General features: G+C 39.8%; 1 protein-coding gene across 3 annotated transcripts in view; it reads left to right on the forward strand.

Annotated features, from left to right (window-relative positions):
- Positions 1 to 20,972, forward strand: part of itga7 (integrin, alpha 7) — a 33,023-nt gene that overhangs the window by 2,835 nt on the left and 9,216 nt on the right. For 2 of the 3 annotated variants that reach the window (XM_034083132.1, XM_034083135.2), the window contains exons 2-16: positions 9,905 to 10,032; positions 10,580 to 10,659; positions 10,897 to 11,152; positions 11,968 to 12,099; positions 15,860 to 16,067; positions 16,615 to 16,811; positions 17,101 to 17,189; positions 17,398 to 17,525; positions 17,781 to 17,876; positions 18,020 to 18,081; positions 18,329 to 18,498; positions 18,844 to 18,993; positions 19,646 to 19,761; positions 20,367 to 20,553; positions 20,649 to 20,723. In XM_034083132.1, the coding sequence (XP_033939023.1) occupies positions 9,905 to 10,032; positions 10,580 to 10,659; positions 10,897 to 11,152; positions 11,968 to 12,099; positions 15,860 to 16,067; positions 16,615 to 16,811; positions 17,101 to 17,189; positions 17,398 to 17,525; positions 17,781 to 17,876; positions 18,020 to 18,081; positions 18,329 to 18,498; positions 18,844 to 18,993; positions 19,646 to 19,761; positions 20,367 to 20,553; positions 20,649 to 20,723 (2,074 nt within the window). Of the gene's footprint in view, positions 1 to 9,904; positions 10,033 to 10,579; positions 10,660 to 10,896; positions 11,153 to 11,967; positions 12,100 to 12,723; positions 12,832 to 15,859; positions 16,068 to 16,614; positions 16,812 to 17,100; positions 17,190 to 17,397; positions 17,526 to 17,780; positions 17,877 to 18,019; positions 18,082 to 18,328; positions 18,499 to 18,843; positions 18,994 to 19,645; positions 19,762 to 20,366; positions 20,554 to 20,648; positions 20,724 to 20,972 lie in introns of all 3 variants that reach the window. The other variant, XM_034083133.1, reaches the window with a different exon arrangement.

Genomic DNA, 20,972 nt, shown 5'->3' on the forward strand with positions numbered 1-20,972 from the left:
CATGTCCTCACTGGTACGTCCCTTAGACTGATTGAGGACTTCTTTAGCATTGTGGATGAAGATATCTGATGTTATTGCACTCTGTTAGATAAATGTATTATTCAGATGGCAACAGAGCAATTATCTTTCCTGCCTGAAAAGTACTTTATGATAGTGCCCTCTCTGTGTTATTGCAGATCAGATCTTGGAGTTTAGTTTCCAAGGTGCTCCCATCTCATCTCTTCCTCTCTTGATTTACCTTAAACTAAAGGTAATTAGATGCTATTGACTCATTTTTTCTCTTTGTCTAATGAAGGTTTGGGTTACTTTTGCCCATGGCGCAAATGTGTTCTCCTCATTGTGTTTTGTGTCGCCGGGTTTAATGGTGAAAGTGATATTACTGCTTTGATGCTCTGTTCTTTGCTTACTCATGGCTGTATGACACAACCCAAAGCCTTAAAGTGCGAATATAAAACGACTTCGTAATACTGTCACCTTCTCTGGTTTGGGACTTGTTCAGATCATTGGAGTTTGTTTCTCTAAACGTCTAAAGCATCAGAGGAGTTATGTGTATTTCTTCTAAGGTAGGATCATACAATGTCAGGTTTCAGACACTCTGATTCAGATACAGCTGGCAGCTGTATGGAATAAATGTCTTTTTGTTCAGTTTTACAGTTTCGACTGCCCTTCAAACCCAACCGCCCCTTTTCAATATGGCAGCAAAGGTCACCCCATGTCACCCGATGATCTCATATTAACCGTGCTGTAAGGAGACCCTGTCAGTGACTTGTTGGAAGAGAGTTACATTATGCCATAAGAGCCTTGATCTGGCTTCACAGACTTCTGTAAAGTGTCCCTATTATCTCTACCGGGTTTTTGTTTTCCTGAGGGCCCTAAGCTGAACTGTCTGATGCCAGACAGAGGATGAGATGAGCGGGTATTTCAGTCTGAGTTATGTGTGGGTCTGCTATTTATACTGTTATGAGAAGTGCTTCCGCTAATAGTTTACTGCCTGGTGAAGACAGGAAGCCCCCTGAGCTTTATCCCACCCCTGCCAATCTCCTGAACTCAGCTACTGCATGTTTTAATAGCAAGTTTGCCAAGCAGCATATACCAGTAAAATACATCTGTCATCAAACTCTACTATTTCTAACAATATGATAGATTTTGAAGATGTTTAAAAGATAATATGTGTCAAAGCAAATTTGGTAACAATGTAAGGTTAGGCTACATATAGGTCGTTAACAAGAGGCTGTACTTATAACAACATTTGCTTCAGACTAGATGCTAACAACATGCTATTATGCTCACAATGACAATGCTGTACAATATCATGTTGTCCACCAGGTAAAATGTTAGTTAGCTTTGTGTCTCCTACGTGAGGAAAAAGTCAACGTTTACTTATTCTAATCAACATCATGTACATACTTACATACTTATTTTAAGTCAAACTACGACCTTTGACTACACCTTTTTTTTTTTAAATGGCGACCATAATATAAAAGTAAATATGTTTTCCCTGAAAATGTAATTGAAAATGCAGTTTAGTTGTATGGAAAAGAAGCTTTGTAGGAGACAGGTTTGACATGCTTACACAATTAGCACTACAAACAAAGTTAAAATGCAGCTGAAGGGAATTTCAATGGTTTTGCAGGTTAATGGCACTATGAAAGGTTAAGGTATCAGTAACTTTTACATTTCATCCTGAGGGGAACATGAATGTAACACTTTTCATGGAAACCCTTCGAATAGTTCCATTCACTTAAAATAACACATATCAGCTTCATGATGGTGTTAGATTAAAAGTTGGGGGACCACCAAAGGTCTGAGATTTATCCTCCGGGGACAATTGATGTGTGTACACACATTTCGGATAATCGGTCCAATGGTTTTTGAGAGTGTAGGACCTCATTGACATTCCTAGAGCTGAGCTAAAAAAAACACAATGCTGCGCTGCTTATTGTCTCAGTTCGGGATCAGTATAGATATACTTAGAATAAACCCATGACGGTGGGATGAAGCACACCGGTTCCTGCATATATATATATGTTTGTCTCATCTTTAAATCATACTGCACCACACACATTAGCTGGAAAACCTGAATTTAAAAGTGATTGGACGAAGGTGGGGGAAGGCAGTATTGCTTTGGTGTGCTGATGTGGGTCACAATCACAAATCATCTGCGATGGATCTCTGTCTGGCCTTGAAAGACTTCTATTGTGCTTATTCGCTATTCTGACACAAGTGTTAGCCTTGCCTTTATGTTATGTATTTAAATCGTTGCAGCATTTTTCTATTTCTGGAATTTTAATTGGGAATCATGTCGCTCACGTTCTTTTTTGCTTGCAGCATTTAGCCACACATTGACAACATTATTAGAGTGTGATTTATCTGTTGATGTCAGTAGATACGGGGTGTTGCATTGATGTCAGAGGGAAAGTAGAAGGTCTCAGGTTGCCCCAAGGTTCATATTTACCACGGACCTGCTCTGGTGCCTTACTGAGAGAGAGTGTCAATGCCGGTGGGGCCACAGGTAGCCAATTTAATCCCAGTCATAGAGTCTGGACTGGCTGGTTTCACTGGCTGAGTAAGAATCTACAACATAGCTTTCTGAAGCTGAACAAATCCTCTCATTGAACTGGAGGCTAGATTAACAAAGCTTATTTTTGAATGACCTCTAAAAGGTTATAGAGATTGCAAGAGAAGTCAAATGCAAAGATAAGAAACTCAACAGTGTGCCGGTTTAAGCCATATCTTTTAGTTTTATTAAAGCAATATACACCTTTTTTGGAAATATGCTTATTTGTTTTCTTGTGGAGTTAAATACAAAGATTGATACAGTTGGTGTCGATCTTCATTTCAAACTCTCGAAAAGAAAGCAGATAAGCATATTTCCTAAATCTTATTTTTTTTTACATTTATGCTGTTTTGATACTTTCTTCCTTTTCTTTTTCCTGCAGAATTTTATTTGGCTTTTGCCTTTATGAGTCAAACACGATGGAAGGCCCAGTACCATTTCTTGTGTTTAATACACATATAATGTGTGTAAAAGAGGACCAGCATAGCTGCCTCACACATTCATAACACAAAGAAGAATTTCTGGGGGTTCATTTGCATTAAAATAGCCTTATAAAAGCTGATTTTTCAAGCCTCAGCTTAAGAGTTGAGAACCCCCTTTTCCCTCCCTAATTCAATTCATGATTTTTCTTCTGCTCTATCACTCTTGTTGCTAAATCTTCTAGGGGCCATTCATGTGAAAGCCTCGTAAATGTTGGAGCTCACGCTGTTGCAGTGCTTATTTATATGAGAGATCAGAAGGAGCAAAGGGTATATAGAATGCTTTACAGTCCAGCATGGAAACACACACATACAGACAAACGCACACACCCGCACACATAGACGGTTAATGCTCTTTACTGGCTCCCACTTTCTCTCTGTCTATTTAACATTCCCCATTCCTCCACGCTGGGATGCCTGGACAAAAGCTCGGTGGGAAGCAGCGCTGCCTGGCCAAGAGCTTTCAGGAATATTACTCTGCGGACCACGTGCTCACTGGATTGAGAGGGACAATCTGCAGTGTCAGGAAGGAAACATACAATTTAGATCTGATGGAGTTGCAGATTAAATGTTGGCAGTGTAAGAGCAGCAGGAGCTGATTTTGCATCTGCAGTTTATTGGCAGATAAAGTCCTTACAAGGTTTCTGGCATTGTGTTGCATTATTACACATAATTATCGTTTTTGTTGCTAATGACTCGTTGTTGACTTTGCTTTTGTTCTTTGCTTTTCATGTTAGCTAAAAAAAACAAGTGCAGCATTTAAAGCATTAGACTACCTTGAGTTGACTACATGTATGGTACGATCCATATGTGGGGGAGGGGTTGAGGCCTGATCGGGACCGAAGCTGCAGGGATGAATAAATTATGAAAGGCCCCTCCTTTGATTAAGTGTGTGTGTGTGTGTGTGTGTGTGTGTGTGTGTGTGTGTGTGTGTGTGTGTGTGTGTGTGTGTGTGTGTGTGTGTGTGTGTGTGTGTGTGTGTGTGTGTGTGTGTGTCCGTCCATTTGAGTTGACTCTGGTAAAGAAGCAGTTTAATCAATCAGCTTATGGCGGCTCTACTGGGATCTAATACAAAACTGAGGATCGGAAAGAAGCTATGAAAAGCAGACAGGAAGAGGAAATTACAAGGATGTGGAGGCTTTTTGTTCGTTTTTATTGAAAGAGATTTGCTGATCATCTTTGTATATAAACGGTCTCATTACTACGTTACAAAATATTGTTCAATCAAAACAGTGATGCCCTTTGTGTGATCAAAGTCACTTGCTAATCTTTTCTAATTTCCTCCAACATAAATGAGTTGAATAGATGCAATAATGTTAGCATGTGTCATCACTGTGGTAATCTTGTGTGGAGGTAAAGCCTGCAATTCTAATGCAATCAAATGTCTTTGTCTGTCTGTGTGATGGACCTGTCCACAATGTTTTTCTTCTCTTCACCCATTGCATGCTGCTTGTCCCGGACCACCCAAAACGATGAAATGATAGACAGAAAAGAGTAGAAAGAGCAATTTAAAAACATGTAAAGTATGAGATCTGGATAGACAGATCGATAGATGGATGAGTGGATAACGGTGGAGAAGAAAAGGAGAAGATAAAAGAAACAGGGGAGGGGCGGTGTAGGGGTTATGTCCTCTTTACACTTTGGTCCTGAGGGCCTATCATTACCCCATCTATGCCTGGAAATGACTGTCCCCTTATTGATCAGTATCGGGGCAGCTGGTGAGCTTAGGACTTGTTAAAGATGCATGTGAAGTGAGGATGGGGTTACCATTGTCCTCTGAGAGCAAAGTGTCTGTTCCCTCCTCCTTCCTGGAACACACTTTCAGTGGTTAGAAATTCAAGTTAGAGTTTTGTCTTTTCTGGTTGTTTTTTCTTGAATTGATATGAACTGTCCTTGTGATGTCCTTGAACAAATTGTATAAGCAGGAAGTTGAGTCACGTCCATGGGCAGCGAACCACAATATCCCAAAGGGGTGTGTACATGGCCTGGCAGCTGTTTCTGTCTCTCTTTTATCCCTTTATTGTGCGCTACCTAACCCTGTTTTCCTCCTTTGGCCAGAGTGGGAGAGAGTTGAGATGTTTCAAAGCTTGATGATTCACAGCCTGGTCAACTCATTCTCAGCTGTTATTTTGGAAGGGGAAACTGGAGTCAGGTGTGAAAGCATTTTCTGAGAATGATTGTCACACGCGACGTTTTTGGACAGGTTGCAGTCAGTGTGCCGATCAGTAGTTTACACAGTTGTCGCACAGCCTTCTGTTGTCTAGTGTGTCCGAACATGTGTGTGTGTGTTTTTGTGAGGTTATGAACAAATATTCAGGTCCATTTGTACACTCATGCCTCCATTAAAGTCTGCATGCTTGCACATGTTTTCTTTTGTGTGTGTGTGTGTGTGTGTGTGTGTCCAGGTCAGAGGTCACAGTCTTGCCTCAGGGTAACAGAAGGCCTAAAGAGCCCCCTGGCCCCCATGCTGATCCTGTAGAGCCACTGTCTGTAGAGCAACAGCCTCACACTGATCCCAGAAGGACATATGTCAAAGTGTGTGGGCAGACTGACTAGGAGGGATCAACTGACCAAACTAAATATTGGAAATATTTAGGCTGTATTTTTTGATTCAACACTTTTCCCAAACGTCCTAAAGCTTGAGAGGCCTGGACAATTCTAGGAAAGGGTTGGGTTTTAGAAACATTTTCAGTTGCTTCAATGGTGTGCAGTCAGATTGAGGCTCTTTGCAAACTGACCATGTGTGGCCATCACATTAACGCCAACATCTATCTCTCCTTTTCCAGCAAAGGTATTCTCTTTCCTTAAACAAACAAAACAGGATTCAGGAATTCTCTTAGGAGTACAAAATACATTTCTGCAGATGTTTCTGTAGGTCTGCTACTATTGCCATGTGTTTTCAGTAACAAAGACAAATCAGTCTAGTTCAAAGCTTAGGGGGACTTTGAAGTATAAAACATTTATTTCAATTTCTTTTACCAAACCAGGAGTTTGGACATCTTATCAACCCAACGAGCAGAATACATCCTGCGATGAAACATGAATATAGACTACATATGATTTTACACGCTGCAAGTGCAAGGGTATGAGGAAAGAATCAACATTGCTGGACTCAACCATGTTCGAGTCATCATATAGGATGGAACAACGCTCTTGGCTGTTGGCAATCTTTCTTGATAGTTAGAGAGAGGATGCCGGTCGGAATATTGATTTCATCTGTGATGTATTGTTGTCCAGTGTGTTGTCATCAATCTGCCTGTATGGGAAGCTGAACGCAGGGATGTGACTCCTGAGGGTGGGGGAGGAGTGAAGGAGATTGTGTGTGAGGATGGGGTTTACATGGGGGAGGGGTGGTTAGGGGAGACTTTGGGGTCACTGCACATGCTCCCCTTAATGAACACATCGGTATGGGTCTGGTGTAATGAGGCTCCGGTGTGTGATTGTCATGTGTCTGTGATGATTAGCCTGAAAATCAAGAGGGATTTATAGTGGAGGGTGGGCTTATTTCCGGAATTTTGACAAGGTCATTTTTGTTATTTGGTTCACACATTACACTTCGTCACTGAACTATGGTGTTTGATTAGAAAATAATAAAAACAATATTACTTTATTGAAACAGAAAAAGAGCTTCAATTAGAATTACCCCCGCCAAGATAGCAGCACCACATAGATGAAAACACCTATTTGTTTTCCTATGGTATGTCCAAAGTAATGGTATTAATATAACTAGTTAAAAGGACCCAGACCTGAAACCTGAGGGTCGTCATCGCTCACATTTAGAGAGGTTGATTTTAACTCTGGCTAATAACTTTAGATTAGTGTAAAATACTAGTTTTACAATGACTTTACTTGATGGATCCTGGGGCTGAGAGGATGAAGGCGGTGTCCAGGTGCATTATCTAATCTGTGTATACAACATGGCTATGTAATATAACACAATCTCACCCACACAAACACACACTCAGGTATGTTGGTGCCGACTTTGTCACTCACTCTCAGCACCCTGATATCTCCCATCCAGCCAGCAGCAACGACATATCCACAACTACTCATATTACGCACGCACGCACGCACGCACGCACGCACGCACGCACGCACGCACGCACGCACGCACGCACGCACGCACACACACACACACACACACACACACACACACACACACACACACACACACACACACACGTCAGATGTGGGTTTACTGAAAGATGAGCATGGCAGTGATCATCATCATACTGTCTGACTCAATGCTGTACAATGGAGTGAGCTCAAAGTGAATGTGTTACTCAGACATGACATTTTATCTGTGTCGAATTTGGTTCATGTGTGCCTGTCTGGATGCATTATTCATCTCTGCCTAACTTAACTTCTTATAAACAGTTTCATGTTATGTTCAGGGCTGTGACAATTGCTGAGGAAACCCAGACAACATGACCTTGTTGTCTTAATCTATTTTTAAATGATAAATTACATTTTTCAAACAAAGAATCTTTTCATTTTAGGGAAATGGCAATGAATGTCCTTACAGCAAAAAGGGCTGGAATTTATGATTATTTAATTTTTTTCATAATCAAAGGATTAATTGTTTCACTTAAAATGTAAGAAAATAGTGAAAAACGTCTCAGTGTTATATCGTAAAATGTCTTGTTTTATCCAAGTATGAATCAGAAAAAGTTAGAATATATACAATAAGCTTTTATATGGGAGAAAGTAAATCAGCATTTCCTTATAGCAAGGAGCTAGAGCTGGTAAATGTTGGCATTTTACACAGAAACATACTTTAAATTACTTTAATGATTTATCAGTAATCACAATTTTTGTCAGCTAATTATAAAAATGTGAGCTTTATTCATGATATTCTCTAATTGTAGAGAGTATGGAGGCATATGTGCAGGTTAATATTAGTTATTCATACTAAATTAAATTATAAAAATGCAAAGCCAACATAAAACAGTCTGATCTTCCCTCACACGATCTCAACCATTATCCTCACTCTCTTCCCGCATAATTTTCTTTTTGAACTGCTGGTTGAACTCCTTATCTAAAATTACAATGAAATGTGACAAATACATTAATTGATTTGTCTCTGAGAAACATTAATGATCATCTCTTGACTGGCCATGGCCCCTGATCATTTTGGTTTCATGGCTGTATACTTAATCTCTTTTGAGCTGTTCTCTCTGAAGAATTAGTCAAAATGAGATGAATATATATTCAGGCACATGGAAAGGTTGGGAGCCATCCAACTTTCCCTGACAAATACTGGTGGTATAACAGCTTAACAGACCTCCCACCTCACACCCTGACACCTGCCTGCGTGTGCACATGTGGGCGGAAAGATGGGTATCACCTCAACTCCTCAACACAAACCAGAGCTCCTCAGGAATGTTAAAGCCATAAGAGGGATCAGATCTTATCAGGATTTTAGTGATAAATTGTTCCTCTTAAATCCCTTTTGTTTAACATCTGTTAACGCTGTTTTTGCTGGCTTACTCCTGTGGACCACCAGTGATGTCTAGCAGTTGTTATTTCACATGAGCTGCCTTTGCTTTGAGTGGAGGTCTCATTAAGGTGAGGGGAATCATCCTAAGGCAACGCCCGTCTGCTCTTCAACTGAAGCACTCTGAAGTAAATAGAAAGTAAAGCTGTCTGGAAGTCTGGGCGGTATTTGTGGTAGTTTTAATGTCAGTGTGTTAAGATGGTTTGGATGAGTGTGAAGACAACGTTGTTTTTCTTACACTTGAAGAAGAAAAGATGTTGAGTCAAGGTTGCTGTTCTTCTCACCCTGCAAAATAAGTAAGATGTTGGGAAGTGCAGTTGTCTGGTCCAGCATGCTCAACTCTCCCTGTTCTCATTACATTTTACCAAGCAACAACTTCAAATATCTCAAGAGTAAATTATTATGAGGAGTTCCTGCTGGTATGGCTGGTTGATGAGTGTCTGTGTCTACTTCTCTGTCTGTGTGGGTTACATGCAGGACTATCCGCTTGCTAAATTGTATTTATAGTAAAATACTTGCCAGCCACAGAGATAACTCTAATTTAAGTATACACATAGCAAGGTAGATATGAGGGGGGTTGGTGATGGGACCCTTTCACACAGGCTTTACAGCTTGTGTCTACTCACACACCGTCACTATAATTATATGTAAGCAGCAGGCATATTGAAACAGCTATTGTTGTGGCACTCAATTTAAGGTTCATCCCTTTGTTGGGCTTTGTTGTATTTTTTCCCAACCTTACAATATGCTTATTATACTCTTTCCTTCGCCTCCATTTCCCCACTTCTCGCTTCCATGCATATGCCACGGCTGACGGTGTTGGGTGGAATGTGGCTCAACGCTCGGTTTTTAAATAGCATCCTAGCCTGAATCAGCCGCTCCAAATAAGGCAGAGGGCAGTGACACTGGCCCCAAAGTATTAGCAACCACCTCACTGAGAATAAAACCTTTCCTTGCCTTGATAGTGAAGGGTGTTTGATGATAGTATACATCATTATAGTGAAAAGGAGATGGAGAACATGCAGATAGACAGAGCTGTTTCGAATCAGCTTAAAGTCGAGATAACATATTTGGTGGTCTCGGCATGGCTGGAATAACTTGAGTTACAGGTGTTTGTACTTTACAGTAATGGTGCCTCAGGTCAGCCGAGGCTGTGAAATGTGCCCACAGTCACATGTAAAATGTTAGCTTTAATAATAGCGTTTAACCAGTTGCAAATATCATTAGATTTTATGTAGGAGCCTACTTGACTTACATGAGATGTTAAGTTACTGTCATAAACCCTATCAGACTCTACCATGAATTCAACAATGAAAATGTAATAAAATAACATGTTTCATTAAATAAATGTTCATTGTTTTGTTCCTTTAGGATCCTTGTGGGAGCCCCACAGGCAGCGGGGCAGGGCCTGATGAGGGGCACTCGGCCAGGAGCTTTGTTCAAATGTCCAATCACACCTGAGGAGTACGACTGTGAGAGGGTGGATATCGACGGAGAAGGTGAGTCAAGTAGAACTCTAATGTTTAGTCAGTTATTGATTAGCAGCAATAATCTGGTGCTAATTGAGTCAGCTGTAATTTAGATAATAGACTTGGTCATTTAAAAAAATATGATTAGTTTAAGGATCTCCAATGTGATTATTTGCCTGTTGTGTTGTTACTATTGTTGCTTTCCTTGTTTTTTTTCTTAATCATTTGGGGTAGTTTGTTTGTCAACTAAAACGGACAGTTCAAATATGTCAACATGCTTAATACTGGTATTGCTGAATATTGCTGGAATTGCTGACTTTTTATAGCCCACATGATCAAAGAAATTCTAATAATCTAGAAAATAAGTTTTTAATTTTTAGACAGCCTTTATTATTCAAAAGTTTATAACTCGTGTTTGACATTTATTTAGTAATTTGCATTACATTAGAGAAAAGTTTACTGTGTGTTCAACTTCAACAACAAAGTGCTGTTTGCTTACTGTGGCTCAGATCCTAATTGGTTTACAATATGGGAACTGTTATGATTTGAAGCCATTTCCTTCTGCGTTTTCCCTCAGTGAATCTGGAAAGAGAGAGCAAAGACAACCAGTGGCTGGGAGTCACTGTCAAGAGTCAGGGGATTGGAGGGAAGGTGGTGGTAAGTGAAGGCCACATCCTGTTAATGTACCAGTGCAGGAAGCTATGCTGTTCTTGTTGTGTTGCTTCTGACCCAATGACTTGTGAACCTAGACCATTTCGAGGTTTGGTTAATCTATTAACCTTTTAGAAATATATGTTCAATGTTGAAGACTAGCTTTTCTGAATGAGTAACAACAGTAACAGTACCAACATATAAATCCTGATCATTAATACTCCATTTCCTGTCCCTCACCAGACCTGTGCTCATCTGTATGAGCTCAGGCAACGTGTTGGTCAATCTTCAGAGACCCGTGATCCCATTGGACGCTGCTACGTTCTGAGTGATGATCTGACGGAGCGGGACGACCTGGATGGAGGGGAGTGGAAGTTCTGCGAGGGCCGGCCGCAGGGACACGAGCAGTTTGGCTTCTGCCAGCAGGGCATGTCCGTCAGTTTCACCCCAGACAACGACTTCATTCTGTTTGGGGCTCCAGGAACCTACAACTGGAAAGGTAAGGTGTCCGATTCACCCGCAGAACGCAGAATCACTGTAACAACTGTCAGGTCTTCCTTCCTATGGAGTGTTTTGACCAAAGTGGTGATGCAGTTTTAAAGTTGTGTTTGTGCACTAGGTGGCAGCAAGAAAAAGATATTTAGACATGCATTGTTTCATTTTGTATCTGAATCACAAGGATGAATGTAAATCTGAGTGATTTTATGAAATGTTTCAATCAAATTAATTAAATAGTACTTTACTGCAATTAATGTGAACTATGGAATAGAGCCAATCCTTGTAAAGTGTGTAATTAAAACACACTATTAGGAGAACTATACTGTTAGGAATTGAACATTGAATTGATTAATAAACCAATCTAGTGATTGGAAACAGACATTATGCAGAGAAGTGGTGTGCACTTAATCAAAGTAGGCGGTAGTCATATACTGGATTGATTTATTTTGTTCGCCACATGAGATCAATGCTAATGATTCACACAATTCATACATATCACATTGTTCTAATGTTATTTAGCTCGAAATTTAAAATTACAACATACAATCATTCCTATATTGTAAACACTTTCCTCCTTCAAAATACTTTTTTATTTATGCCAAACGTTGAACATGTGTTTAATTTGTGGTTCGCGTAAGATGGTTAAGGATGTTGATTTTATTGTAGACTAACTAAACATTTTACAATGACTTAGTGTACATACTGATCATTTGGACTTGCCATGTGTGCAAGTATGCAACAAATCGCACAAGTGTGTTTGTCTTCTGTTATTCGCTGTGTGTGTGCTTGCTGTGCCCTCACCTGTTTCCATTCCAGGTGAGATGCGTGTCCAGCTCCTAAACCAGACTCTGCTTGACCTCGGTTTTTACGACGACGGGCCCTACGAGGTGGCAGATCAGAAACAACTTAATGCCCAGCTCATCCCTCTGCCCTACCACAGTTACCTGGGTAGGATCCGCCCTCCCTGCTCACTGCTGCCTGTGCACAGGAGAGAGAGAGAGGGCCGGTGGAGGGCGAAACCACGGCTCAGGCTGCACTCCAACATGGCCGCCCAAACCACGGGGGCTAATAGCAGCTGCCAAAAATGCCTCTAACTGCTCATTCCCTATGGATTATTTCTGGATGAGCCTATCTGTGACTCAGAGAGCCTGACCTTAATTCTTATGATGCCAGTAGCCTTTCTCACTCTCAAGGGAAATATGAACCGCCAAAAAAGAAATCATCCCAATAACAATGACGTTATCCTTTTTCCATCCACTGCCCTCTTCTCAAAACAAAGTAAAGCAAATCAAGATGTTGAATAGGGTGTGGTAGCATCATTGAGAGTGCAGTCTGAGCCTGAAACGTCGTCTCTCCACCAGGTGTCCAGCGGTTCTGCAGGACCTCTGCGGCACCAAAAAGACAAAACATCAATCAATCACAGCTTGTCTCACCTGCACCTCCCTCTCCCCCCTTTTTTCCACTCTTTTCACTCTTTTTCCCTCCCTCACCATTTCACCACCCCATCACTCCCCTCCTACACTCATCCTTCTCTTCTTCTTTCTGTCTTTCTTTTCCTGTTTTGGGCCATAGGGCTCTTGTTCATGGCTAGCCCGATTGAAGATGCACTGCTGTACAAAACTCTGGAGCCCTCCAGCCGGCCTACAGCGTTTGAGGATGTAGCTCATAATAGCTACTTAGGTTTGTAGGCGTGCAGTGTTTTTGTTCGGACCGGATTGGGCTTGTAGTGGAAGTAGTCCTCCGTCTTCGTCTCAATCATTTCTGCTAATTCCAGATAGTTTTTTAGTGTGTAATTGATGTACTACATGGAACCTTATCACCTGTACTGTTATAAAGAGACAGCCATCTAAAACTGCATTTTTTCCACTTTTAAACTATTTAATTTAATTTAATTTATTCTAATTTAATTAAACTTAATTTCATTTATTTATGATAATCTTTTCCTCTTTGTTTATAGCTTTTTGATTTGTCAATGGCAGTGCGATGGTTGTCTGTTTGAGTAGCAGCGGGGTGTCTGTTCTGTCTGTAGATATCTGTTGTCTGTAGTGTGTTCAGTCAGTCTGCATGTGTGGGTAAGAAGCTTTCCAGTTGGTGGTGGTTTTCTTGTCAGTCATAGATTTACTAAATCGCTTTAATGATACAGAAAAACTCAACTAACAAACAAAACAAAGATTGTACCTCCATGCTAGCAGCTCTGAGAGTCTGTACTTGGCAAAGTGGTAGTTTAGCCGGTATAATGATTACACCGTTCATCTTCTTAATTTAGTGTGTTGGCATGCTAACATTAGCTCTAAAAAGTACAACCGAGTGTGAAGTGAATGTCATTAGTTTTAGAGGTTTCCATCATTACTATTAATCCTGAGGGTATCATCAATGTGTGAACAACATGTCAAAGCATCAATATAATAATTGCAGATGCATTACATTCAAAACCATTAATGCCCTCCTTTATCCTCTGGAGACCATGCATGTATTTAAAAATGGCTACTCATCCAAAGGTTGTTGAGATATTTCAGTCTGGATCCAAGTGGTGGAGTAAAGATTGTTTTGTTACAATATATTAAAAATCTCTAGATATTCAGTGTCCATGTGTGAAGACTCTTCGCCTGCTTAACACAAGCTGTTTTATTGTTCCAGTTATTACTTTTCACTAAGTGTGTGGATCTACCATAAATCTTTTCATTCGCATACCTCCAAGCCTGCTTACCCTGCCGCTCTCCACATTGAGCCGTCTCCTTGACAACGCTAATTCCCACATGACCTTTTACCTCTCATTTATAACTCACATGTTCCATTGATCCTAACCAGATGATATGCCACACCTTTGCATGCTTACTGAAATGATAGAGGCAGTGTTTAGATATTCATGACATTATTTCCTGCCCGTCTTTGAATCCGACTTATCAAAGGATTATTTTTTCATATATAGTGGCTTCAACCATAAATTATGTTACAAAGGGCTGAAAATAAAAATATCCATACTTTTTATCTCCACCAAGGCCAAATAAAACAGAAAATAAAGTCTTGCTTATTGCAGGGTGTTTGGAGGTCTAATGCTGTATCCAAGGGCAACATCCTTGGAAAATGTGGTCCAGTTTTCCATTTACAGATAAAGACAATATGAGAAAATACAGTCTGATCCTGTACAATGTGTTACATCTACTGCTCTGGTCAAAGCAATCATCATGATCTTTACTTAATTTAGTTTGGACTTTATTTAGCTTGAGTGTGAAAAAATGGAATGGAAAAAACTGTGATTATTTCTAGCAATTTGCAAAAATGTATTTACAAATTTGGTAGGATAAAACAGAAACAAAGGTAAAGAGTAAATACATAATTTTAACAATTGATATATTGTGTGACTGTGACAAGACAGTACCCTACACATTTCAAATAAATGGCAATCTTTGCTCTGAGAGCGCACTGATAATACAATTTGGAAAAATATATATATTAATGCTAATTCATTATTTGCTTAGTTGTAAAGACAAGGTTATCTATAACTCAACATGGGTTATAAGGATACACCTTCCAGAGGATTGGATTCAAGTATGTGCTTCTAAAAATTGTAATATTGTGTTTTATATTTGATTTAACGAAAAGCAATAATTTAAATAATGTGTAGCTCCATTGTGATGAAGCTCAGGCTTGCAAAAATGAAATGCAGTTGCAGCTTTCTCCATCAACACACACTGACGATGTATTAACAGTTCAAATCATTATATTAGTGTGGCATAAAGAAATAAACAAAAATAAGAAAAACAATAGAAGACAGTAGATTATATAAAAGTAGCACTGAAGGACAGAATAACAGTATATACAATACACAACACACAACATGTTTGTGTGTAAACACCTGCAGGGGGCCTTTTACTGCCTTAAGCCTTTATTCCCCATTTAGTTGTATAGAGCCGCCCGGTGTGGAATAGCAACACATGTTGTCTCTGTCCGTGGGTTTTACAGGACTTGAGATGCACAGTGTTGCATTCCTCACCTGCCACCCTGGAGCTGCTCACTGTTTGTCCCGTCTCCCCCTGCATGTTTACTCAGCACTAACAGATGCCCCCCCTCATGTTATCATAGATGATTTCACACCCTATCCTCTGCATGTTTTGAAACAAGTGAGGCAAATTGCATGTGGTTGCTTCTATTTAGGGGAAATGTTTGATATGATGTGCTATTTTTCACAGCTTTATAAGAATATTTCACAATTTGTCATGAAGCTAATACACCCACACACTAACACACACTAACCCCTCCCCCTTTCACTTGGTCACTTTGCTCCATCTGAATTATGCACACATTCCTCTAAACACACACACAGAAACACACACATGAAGACCCACACTTCCACACAAAAGAGGGATGCTTTAGGTTATAAATCTGATTAACGTCCATCCACTATGTTTACATCTCACGGGACATTAGTCAAAGCCCCATACATCTCCCTCTCTTAACATCACAACCCGCCTTTTCTGCTCTTACCAGTGGACACACAACCAATCGCAGGCCTCCAGCTACATGCGCCTTCGAACACATGCACACAGGACATTTACACCCATCATGAGTCTGGCATAAAATCAATAGTCACTTAAGGCACACATTTCATTAGTAAGAAGATGAGCAGAACATGCTACACAGAGAGGAGAGCCTCTGAGGTCAATACTAACCGCTGACCCTTTCCTCCGTCCTGACTTCCGTCTTCCAGGGTTTTCTGTGGACTCTGCCATGGGGATAATAAGCCTCAGGGAGCTGACCTTCGTGGCAGGTGCACCTCGGGCCAATCACACGGGGGCAGTAGTGCTGCTAAAAAAAGACAACGTGTACCGGCTGGTGCCACAACACATCATCTGGGGCGAGGAGCTGGCCTCGTCATTTGGGTACTCCGTTGCTACAACGGACCTGAACCGGGACGGGTGACGACAGGCTTGATGATAATTGTTTAATAGATAATACTGCTCAGTTGTTGAAGAAGTTTTCCTGTCATTTTTATTTTTCAAATACAAATATTTTCAGCTGATTTACCTCAAAAATACTAATTAGAAACAATGGCCCCTTTAAGTTCAACATTTTGGAAGAATCATGGATTAATTTATATTACAGTACTTTACTGTATGGTTGAGGTAAAGCTAATTCAAAAACTTTACAACATTTTAAGTAGTTGAAAATATGACAATTCATCATATTTTAAAGGTTATTGCACATTTTTTATATGTACTGTAAAATCTTAATCTAAATGTAACAAGCAACCATACAGCTGTGAAATAAATGTAGTGGGGAGGAAAGTACAACATTTGCACTTGTAAATGTGGTGGAGCAGAAGTATAAAGTTGCAAGAAATTAGATATACATGTAAAGTACAAGTACCTTCAAATAGTACTTTTGGTTTTGGATAAGAGGTTTTCTTGGCTTCTAAGAACTCGAATTAAAAGACATCTTCTGACTCTCTGTTCCTGTTCCTAGCTGGACAGACCTGATTGTTGGAGCTCCTAACTTCTTTGACCGTAAGGCAGAGATTGGAGGGGCTGTGTACGTGTACCTGAACCCCTTCGGTCACTGGGACGATCATTCCCGACCCATCCGTCTCAACGGCACCTACGACTCCATGTTTGGAATTGTAGTCAGCAACATCGGTGATCTGGACCAGGACGGGTACGGAGGTGAGAAAAACCCAAAATCCCATATACTAATAAAGTATGTAAGAGTTTGACATTAAATATATATATTAAAAAAGAACTACGAAATTTAAGTCAGAAAAAACATGCACAAGTTACTGCTGCCACTGCTGTGGGTTATACTTTAACTCAGTTTCACATATAATATAATAAAAGAAAGAAGTGTCCCTTCTTTCCCACTTTTCATACTGTGTTGGTTTTAAACTACTCAGTTGTAAACTGTAGCTAACTAAATGAATGTTTGTTTTTAACAATGATTTCCATATCTGTTCAGATATTGCTGTTGGGGCACCGTTTGATGGAGATGGCAAAGTGTTCATCTACAGAGGCTCAGATGCTGGAATTGAAACAAAGCCAGCTCAGGTGAGTTTTAGACAGTTTAGGAATGAACCAAGAGATTGAACGTTAATATAAAATGAAGAATATAAAAGGAATAGTGCAGTATACATTTAGAATAAGTGAATACAAGAGGGACAGTACCAATTTTCCATCATTATGTGATGTACATGGTTTATTTATTCGTTTTTAAATCTTCAACTATGATGAATGATTTTTGTTTTTGTACCATCAGGTGCTGGATGGTCGTGACTTTGATGTGAGACGATTTGGATACTCCATCTCAGGGGGTTTGGATATTGACAGTAACCACTACCCAGATATAGCCGTGGGCTCTCTTAATGACTCAGTGGTTCTCTTCAGGTGAGATTTATTTAGAAAAACAGAGCAAGATACTTTACTTGGTATGCATTTGAAATATAAAAGCTCAATGTTAAATATCCTATTGTTGATAAATCTGATCAATTCCAAATCAAAGCAGACACTCAAGAAGCACACAAAATAAAAGCTCTATCATAAATCTTGCATGTTTACTTGCAGTTTTCTTCACAATAAAACCACAATTAAGTTATAATGTGTTCTACCTGACACACTCTTGTGTTTTGTATCTATCCCAAGGTCTCGCCCAGTCATCCATGTGCTCCGAGAAGTATCTATCGACCCTCAGTACATTGATCTGGAGCAGCATAACTGCAAGGGCCGAGAGGGAGCCTGGTAAGCGCTTATATTGGGACGCATTCTTCTTTTGAATTACATTTTTCTCTATGATTTAATGGATCATCTCAATCATATGTAGTGGTTAAACTACTTTATGACAGATATACATATTTACACTTTCCACTGTCTGCCTTTTTTAGCGTGGAGGTCAAGGCCTGCTTCACCTTCACAGCCCACCCAGAACACTACTCCCCGCACATAAGTAAGTCACTCCTCGCTTTCCAAGAACATTTTTGTTCGTCACTTAAGTGGGACGGAAGTCATTTCTATTTACAGTGAAAAGTGGAGTAACATTAGACTTTATTTTGATAAAAATCACAGCTGTGTAATACTGTATTCCCTCTGATGGGGCTTCATCTATGTTTTGTCCCTGGTGGGCTCTTTAACAGCTCTATGTGTGTGTCCTGAAATGTGTTCCTTCTCTCTTGTTGTTTTTTACTCCCATCCAGCCCTGGTGGTGCACTTTGAAGCTGACACCGAGCGCAGGAAGTTGGGCCTCCCACACCGTGTTAACTTCCTGGGACGCAGTTCCCTGGAGCCGGAGTATACTCAGACAGAAGAGGTGGAGCTCCATCGGCAGCGACACCCTGTGTGCACCACCGCTACCTTCCAGCTCCATGTCAGTAACTTAGATCTGTTTGTGTTGTCCAGATACAATTCATCAACCACAGCTGTTGTGGTAGTGGAATAAGGGATTTGTACTTAGTTTGAGTTATTTGTTAACAATAGCAGGTGGTTTTTGATCTTCGTTTTTGCATTCAAAAGTGGTGGAAACATAATACTTAATACAAATGGTAAAAGTATATTGCATGTTTTTAACATTCTACCATCTGTACTGAATTTAATTTACATTCAATATTTTTATTATAAAGTTAAATTGCTATATCTCCACTCTTTCACACCATAAACAAACTCTTTGACCAAATGTTTTTGTTAAATTTGGTTCAAATCTCTGTCCATGCAGGATAACATCCTTGACAAACTGCGCCCCATCTCATTGGCGATAACCCACGAGATCAAGTCTGTGCCCCCCCGCAGACATTCGGGTGCCAAGAAGCTGGAGAAGCTGGCGCCTGTTCTGAGTGTTTCCCCGTCCAATACACTGCACTCTGAGGTCTGTAACAAAAGAAAGCTCAAGTACTTTACTGTCTTGATTCATTTGAATGGGCCACACTTGCATGTAGATTAGATGATACAGAAATTAAAAACTTCCTATCAACGGTTTAATTCTTATGTAAGTCAAACTTGTCATGGCTTATGAAAGTCTCAAATATTACATACAATTTATGTTTAGAACATTAACATTGATAAACATGCAAAATTAAAAATGTTTGTCTAAGACATGTATTGCTTCATTTGTTTTCGTTTTTCTCCTTAATTTATTATATTTCTGCTTAAAAGAGATGTTATGCATTATGATTAAAATGTGTAATGCAACTAGGGCTGCAAGCGGTTAACATTTACAAAAATACAATTTCTTCTCAACCACTTACCGTACTTTGTTTCTTAAAGTTAAAGGTAACAACTTTAAGTGTCTTGTTCTATCCAAGATTTGGAAATCAAAATAAATTAAATACACTTTGTGTATGTATTATTGGCTCCATGTTCAGCTTTAAATGCAATCAAAATGTTTTGTATAATGCACCATTTCAGTATTTACCATTCTACAAAAATGTAATCTTGTTTTAAAAAGCTGACCGTAGACGAAGATTGTGTTTTGAGATTTTAAAAAACTACTTCACGTCTTCCTCTTTTACCGTCTGAAGGTGAACTTCCTGCGAGAAGGATGCGGCAGCGACAAGATCTGCCAGAGCAACCTGAAGCTGAGCTACCAGTTTGGAACAAGACCCCTGACCTCCGACCTCTTCACCCCGCTGCCAAAGTAAGTGTCTGCTCAGCCCACTCATGTGGGCTACACTGTTGCCTAGGGACACCAACACAAACGTTCATGTGTGTCTGTTTTTATAATGTGTGTACAATTGTTTTGGTGTTGAACGAGCATCAACCAGAAACATTTGCTCCATGCCTTTCAATACTCAGATCTTGTCTTACCGTATAATGGATGTTATCCTGGCGTTCACTGGATTCTAAATGTCATGTTTTTTTAATTTATCTTTTGGTACAGGATAATATTAAGGAACGTTATCTTTAAAGGATTTATCAATTTATATGGTTGGCTTTATACTAAGCCCTATTATTTCAATTTCAATCCTTTAAGACACTTAAAGGGTGCTATGTCATATCATCATACCGTCATTTTAAATCATTTTCAAACAGATATATTTTTTAAAACTAGCTTTAAATGTAAAAAGTGCTCGTGAAGAGAGTCTTGAAAATAGGAATTAAACGAATGATATGCTCAAAGGTTTGACTTAAGGTGGTGCATATCTTTTTTATCCAACTCATAAAGGAGACAATCATGTTGGATTACTTCAAAGTGCAATGATGTCGTTTTTTCATTGTGTTTTCCCCTCTCTCCTCATGTAGAGATGACGATGAAGTGCAGGTGTTCTCGCTGTCGGACCATCGGCTGGTGGTGCTGGAGATCACTGTCACCAACACGCCCTCTGACCCTGAGCACCCCGAGGAGGACGGAGACGACGCCCACGCCGCTCAGCTGCTCATCTCCCTCCCCAACACTCTGTCTTATGCCGGCTCAAGGATCCCACCACAGGTATCTGCTCTATTAAGAACAATCTTTTTTTACCAAGTATGTTTGGATATCTGTTTTTAATGATAGTATTTGTTTGATATGCTATCTGTCTCTAGATTAGATGCCAGGCAAACCAGAATGGCTCCCAAGTCGAATGTGACCTCGGAAACCCTGTGAAACGCGACACTAAGGTACGAAAACAAAACAGTGTGAATTCAGACACATAGCCCTTTGCTTCTTGTTGTCACCTGTCTCTAACCCATTCAACTCCAAATTACTAATGTGTAATAAAAACAAAAGTGCAAAAACTTTGGGGAAATGGGGAGAAATCAGGAAAAAAATAAGTAACTTGTGGTGGAAAAATATGTACAGTATATGTTTTTAGATAATTTCATATATTTTCAGATTTGTATAATTTCAGCAGAGAAATTATGTGTTGT

This window comes from Pseudochaenichthys georgianus, chromosome 5 (genome assembly GCF_902827115.2).
Source record: "Pseudochaenichthys georgianus chromosome 5, fPseGeo1.2, whole genome shotgun sequence".
Lineage (NCBI taxonomy): Eukaryota > Metazoa > Chordata > Actinopteri > Perciformes > Channichthyidae > Pseudochaenichthys > Pseudochaenichthys georgianus.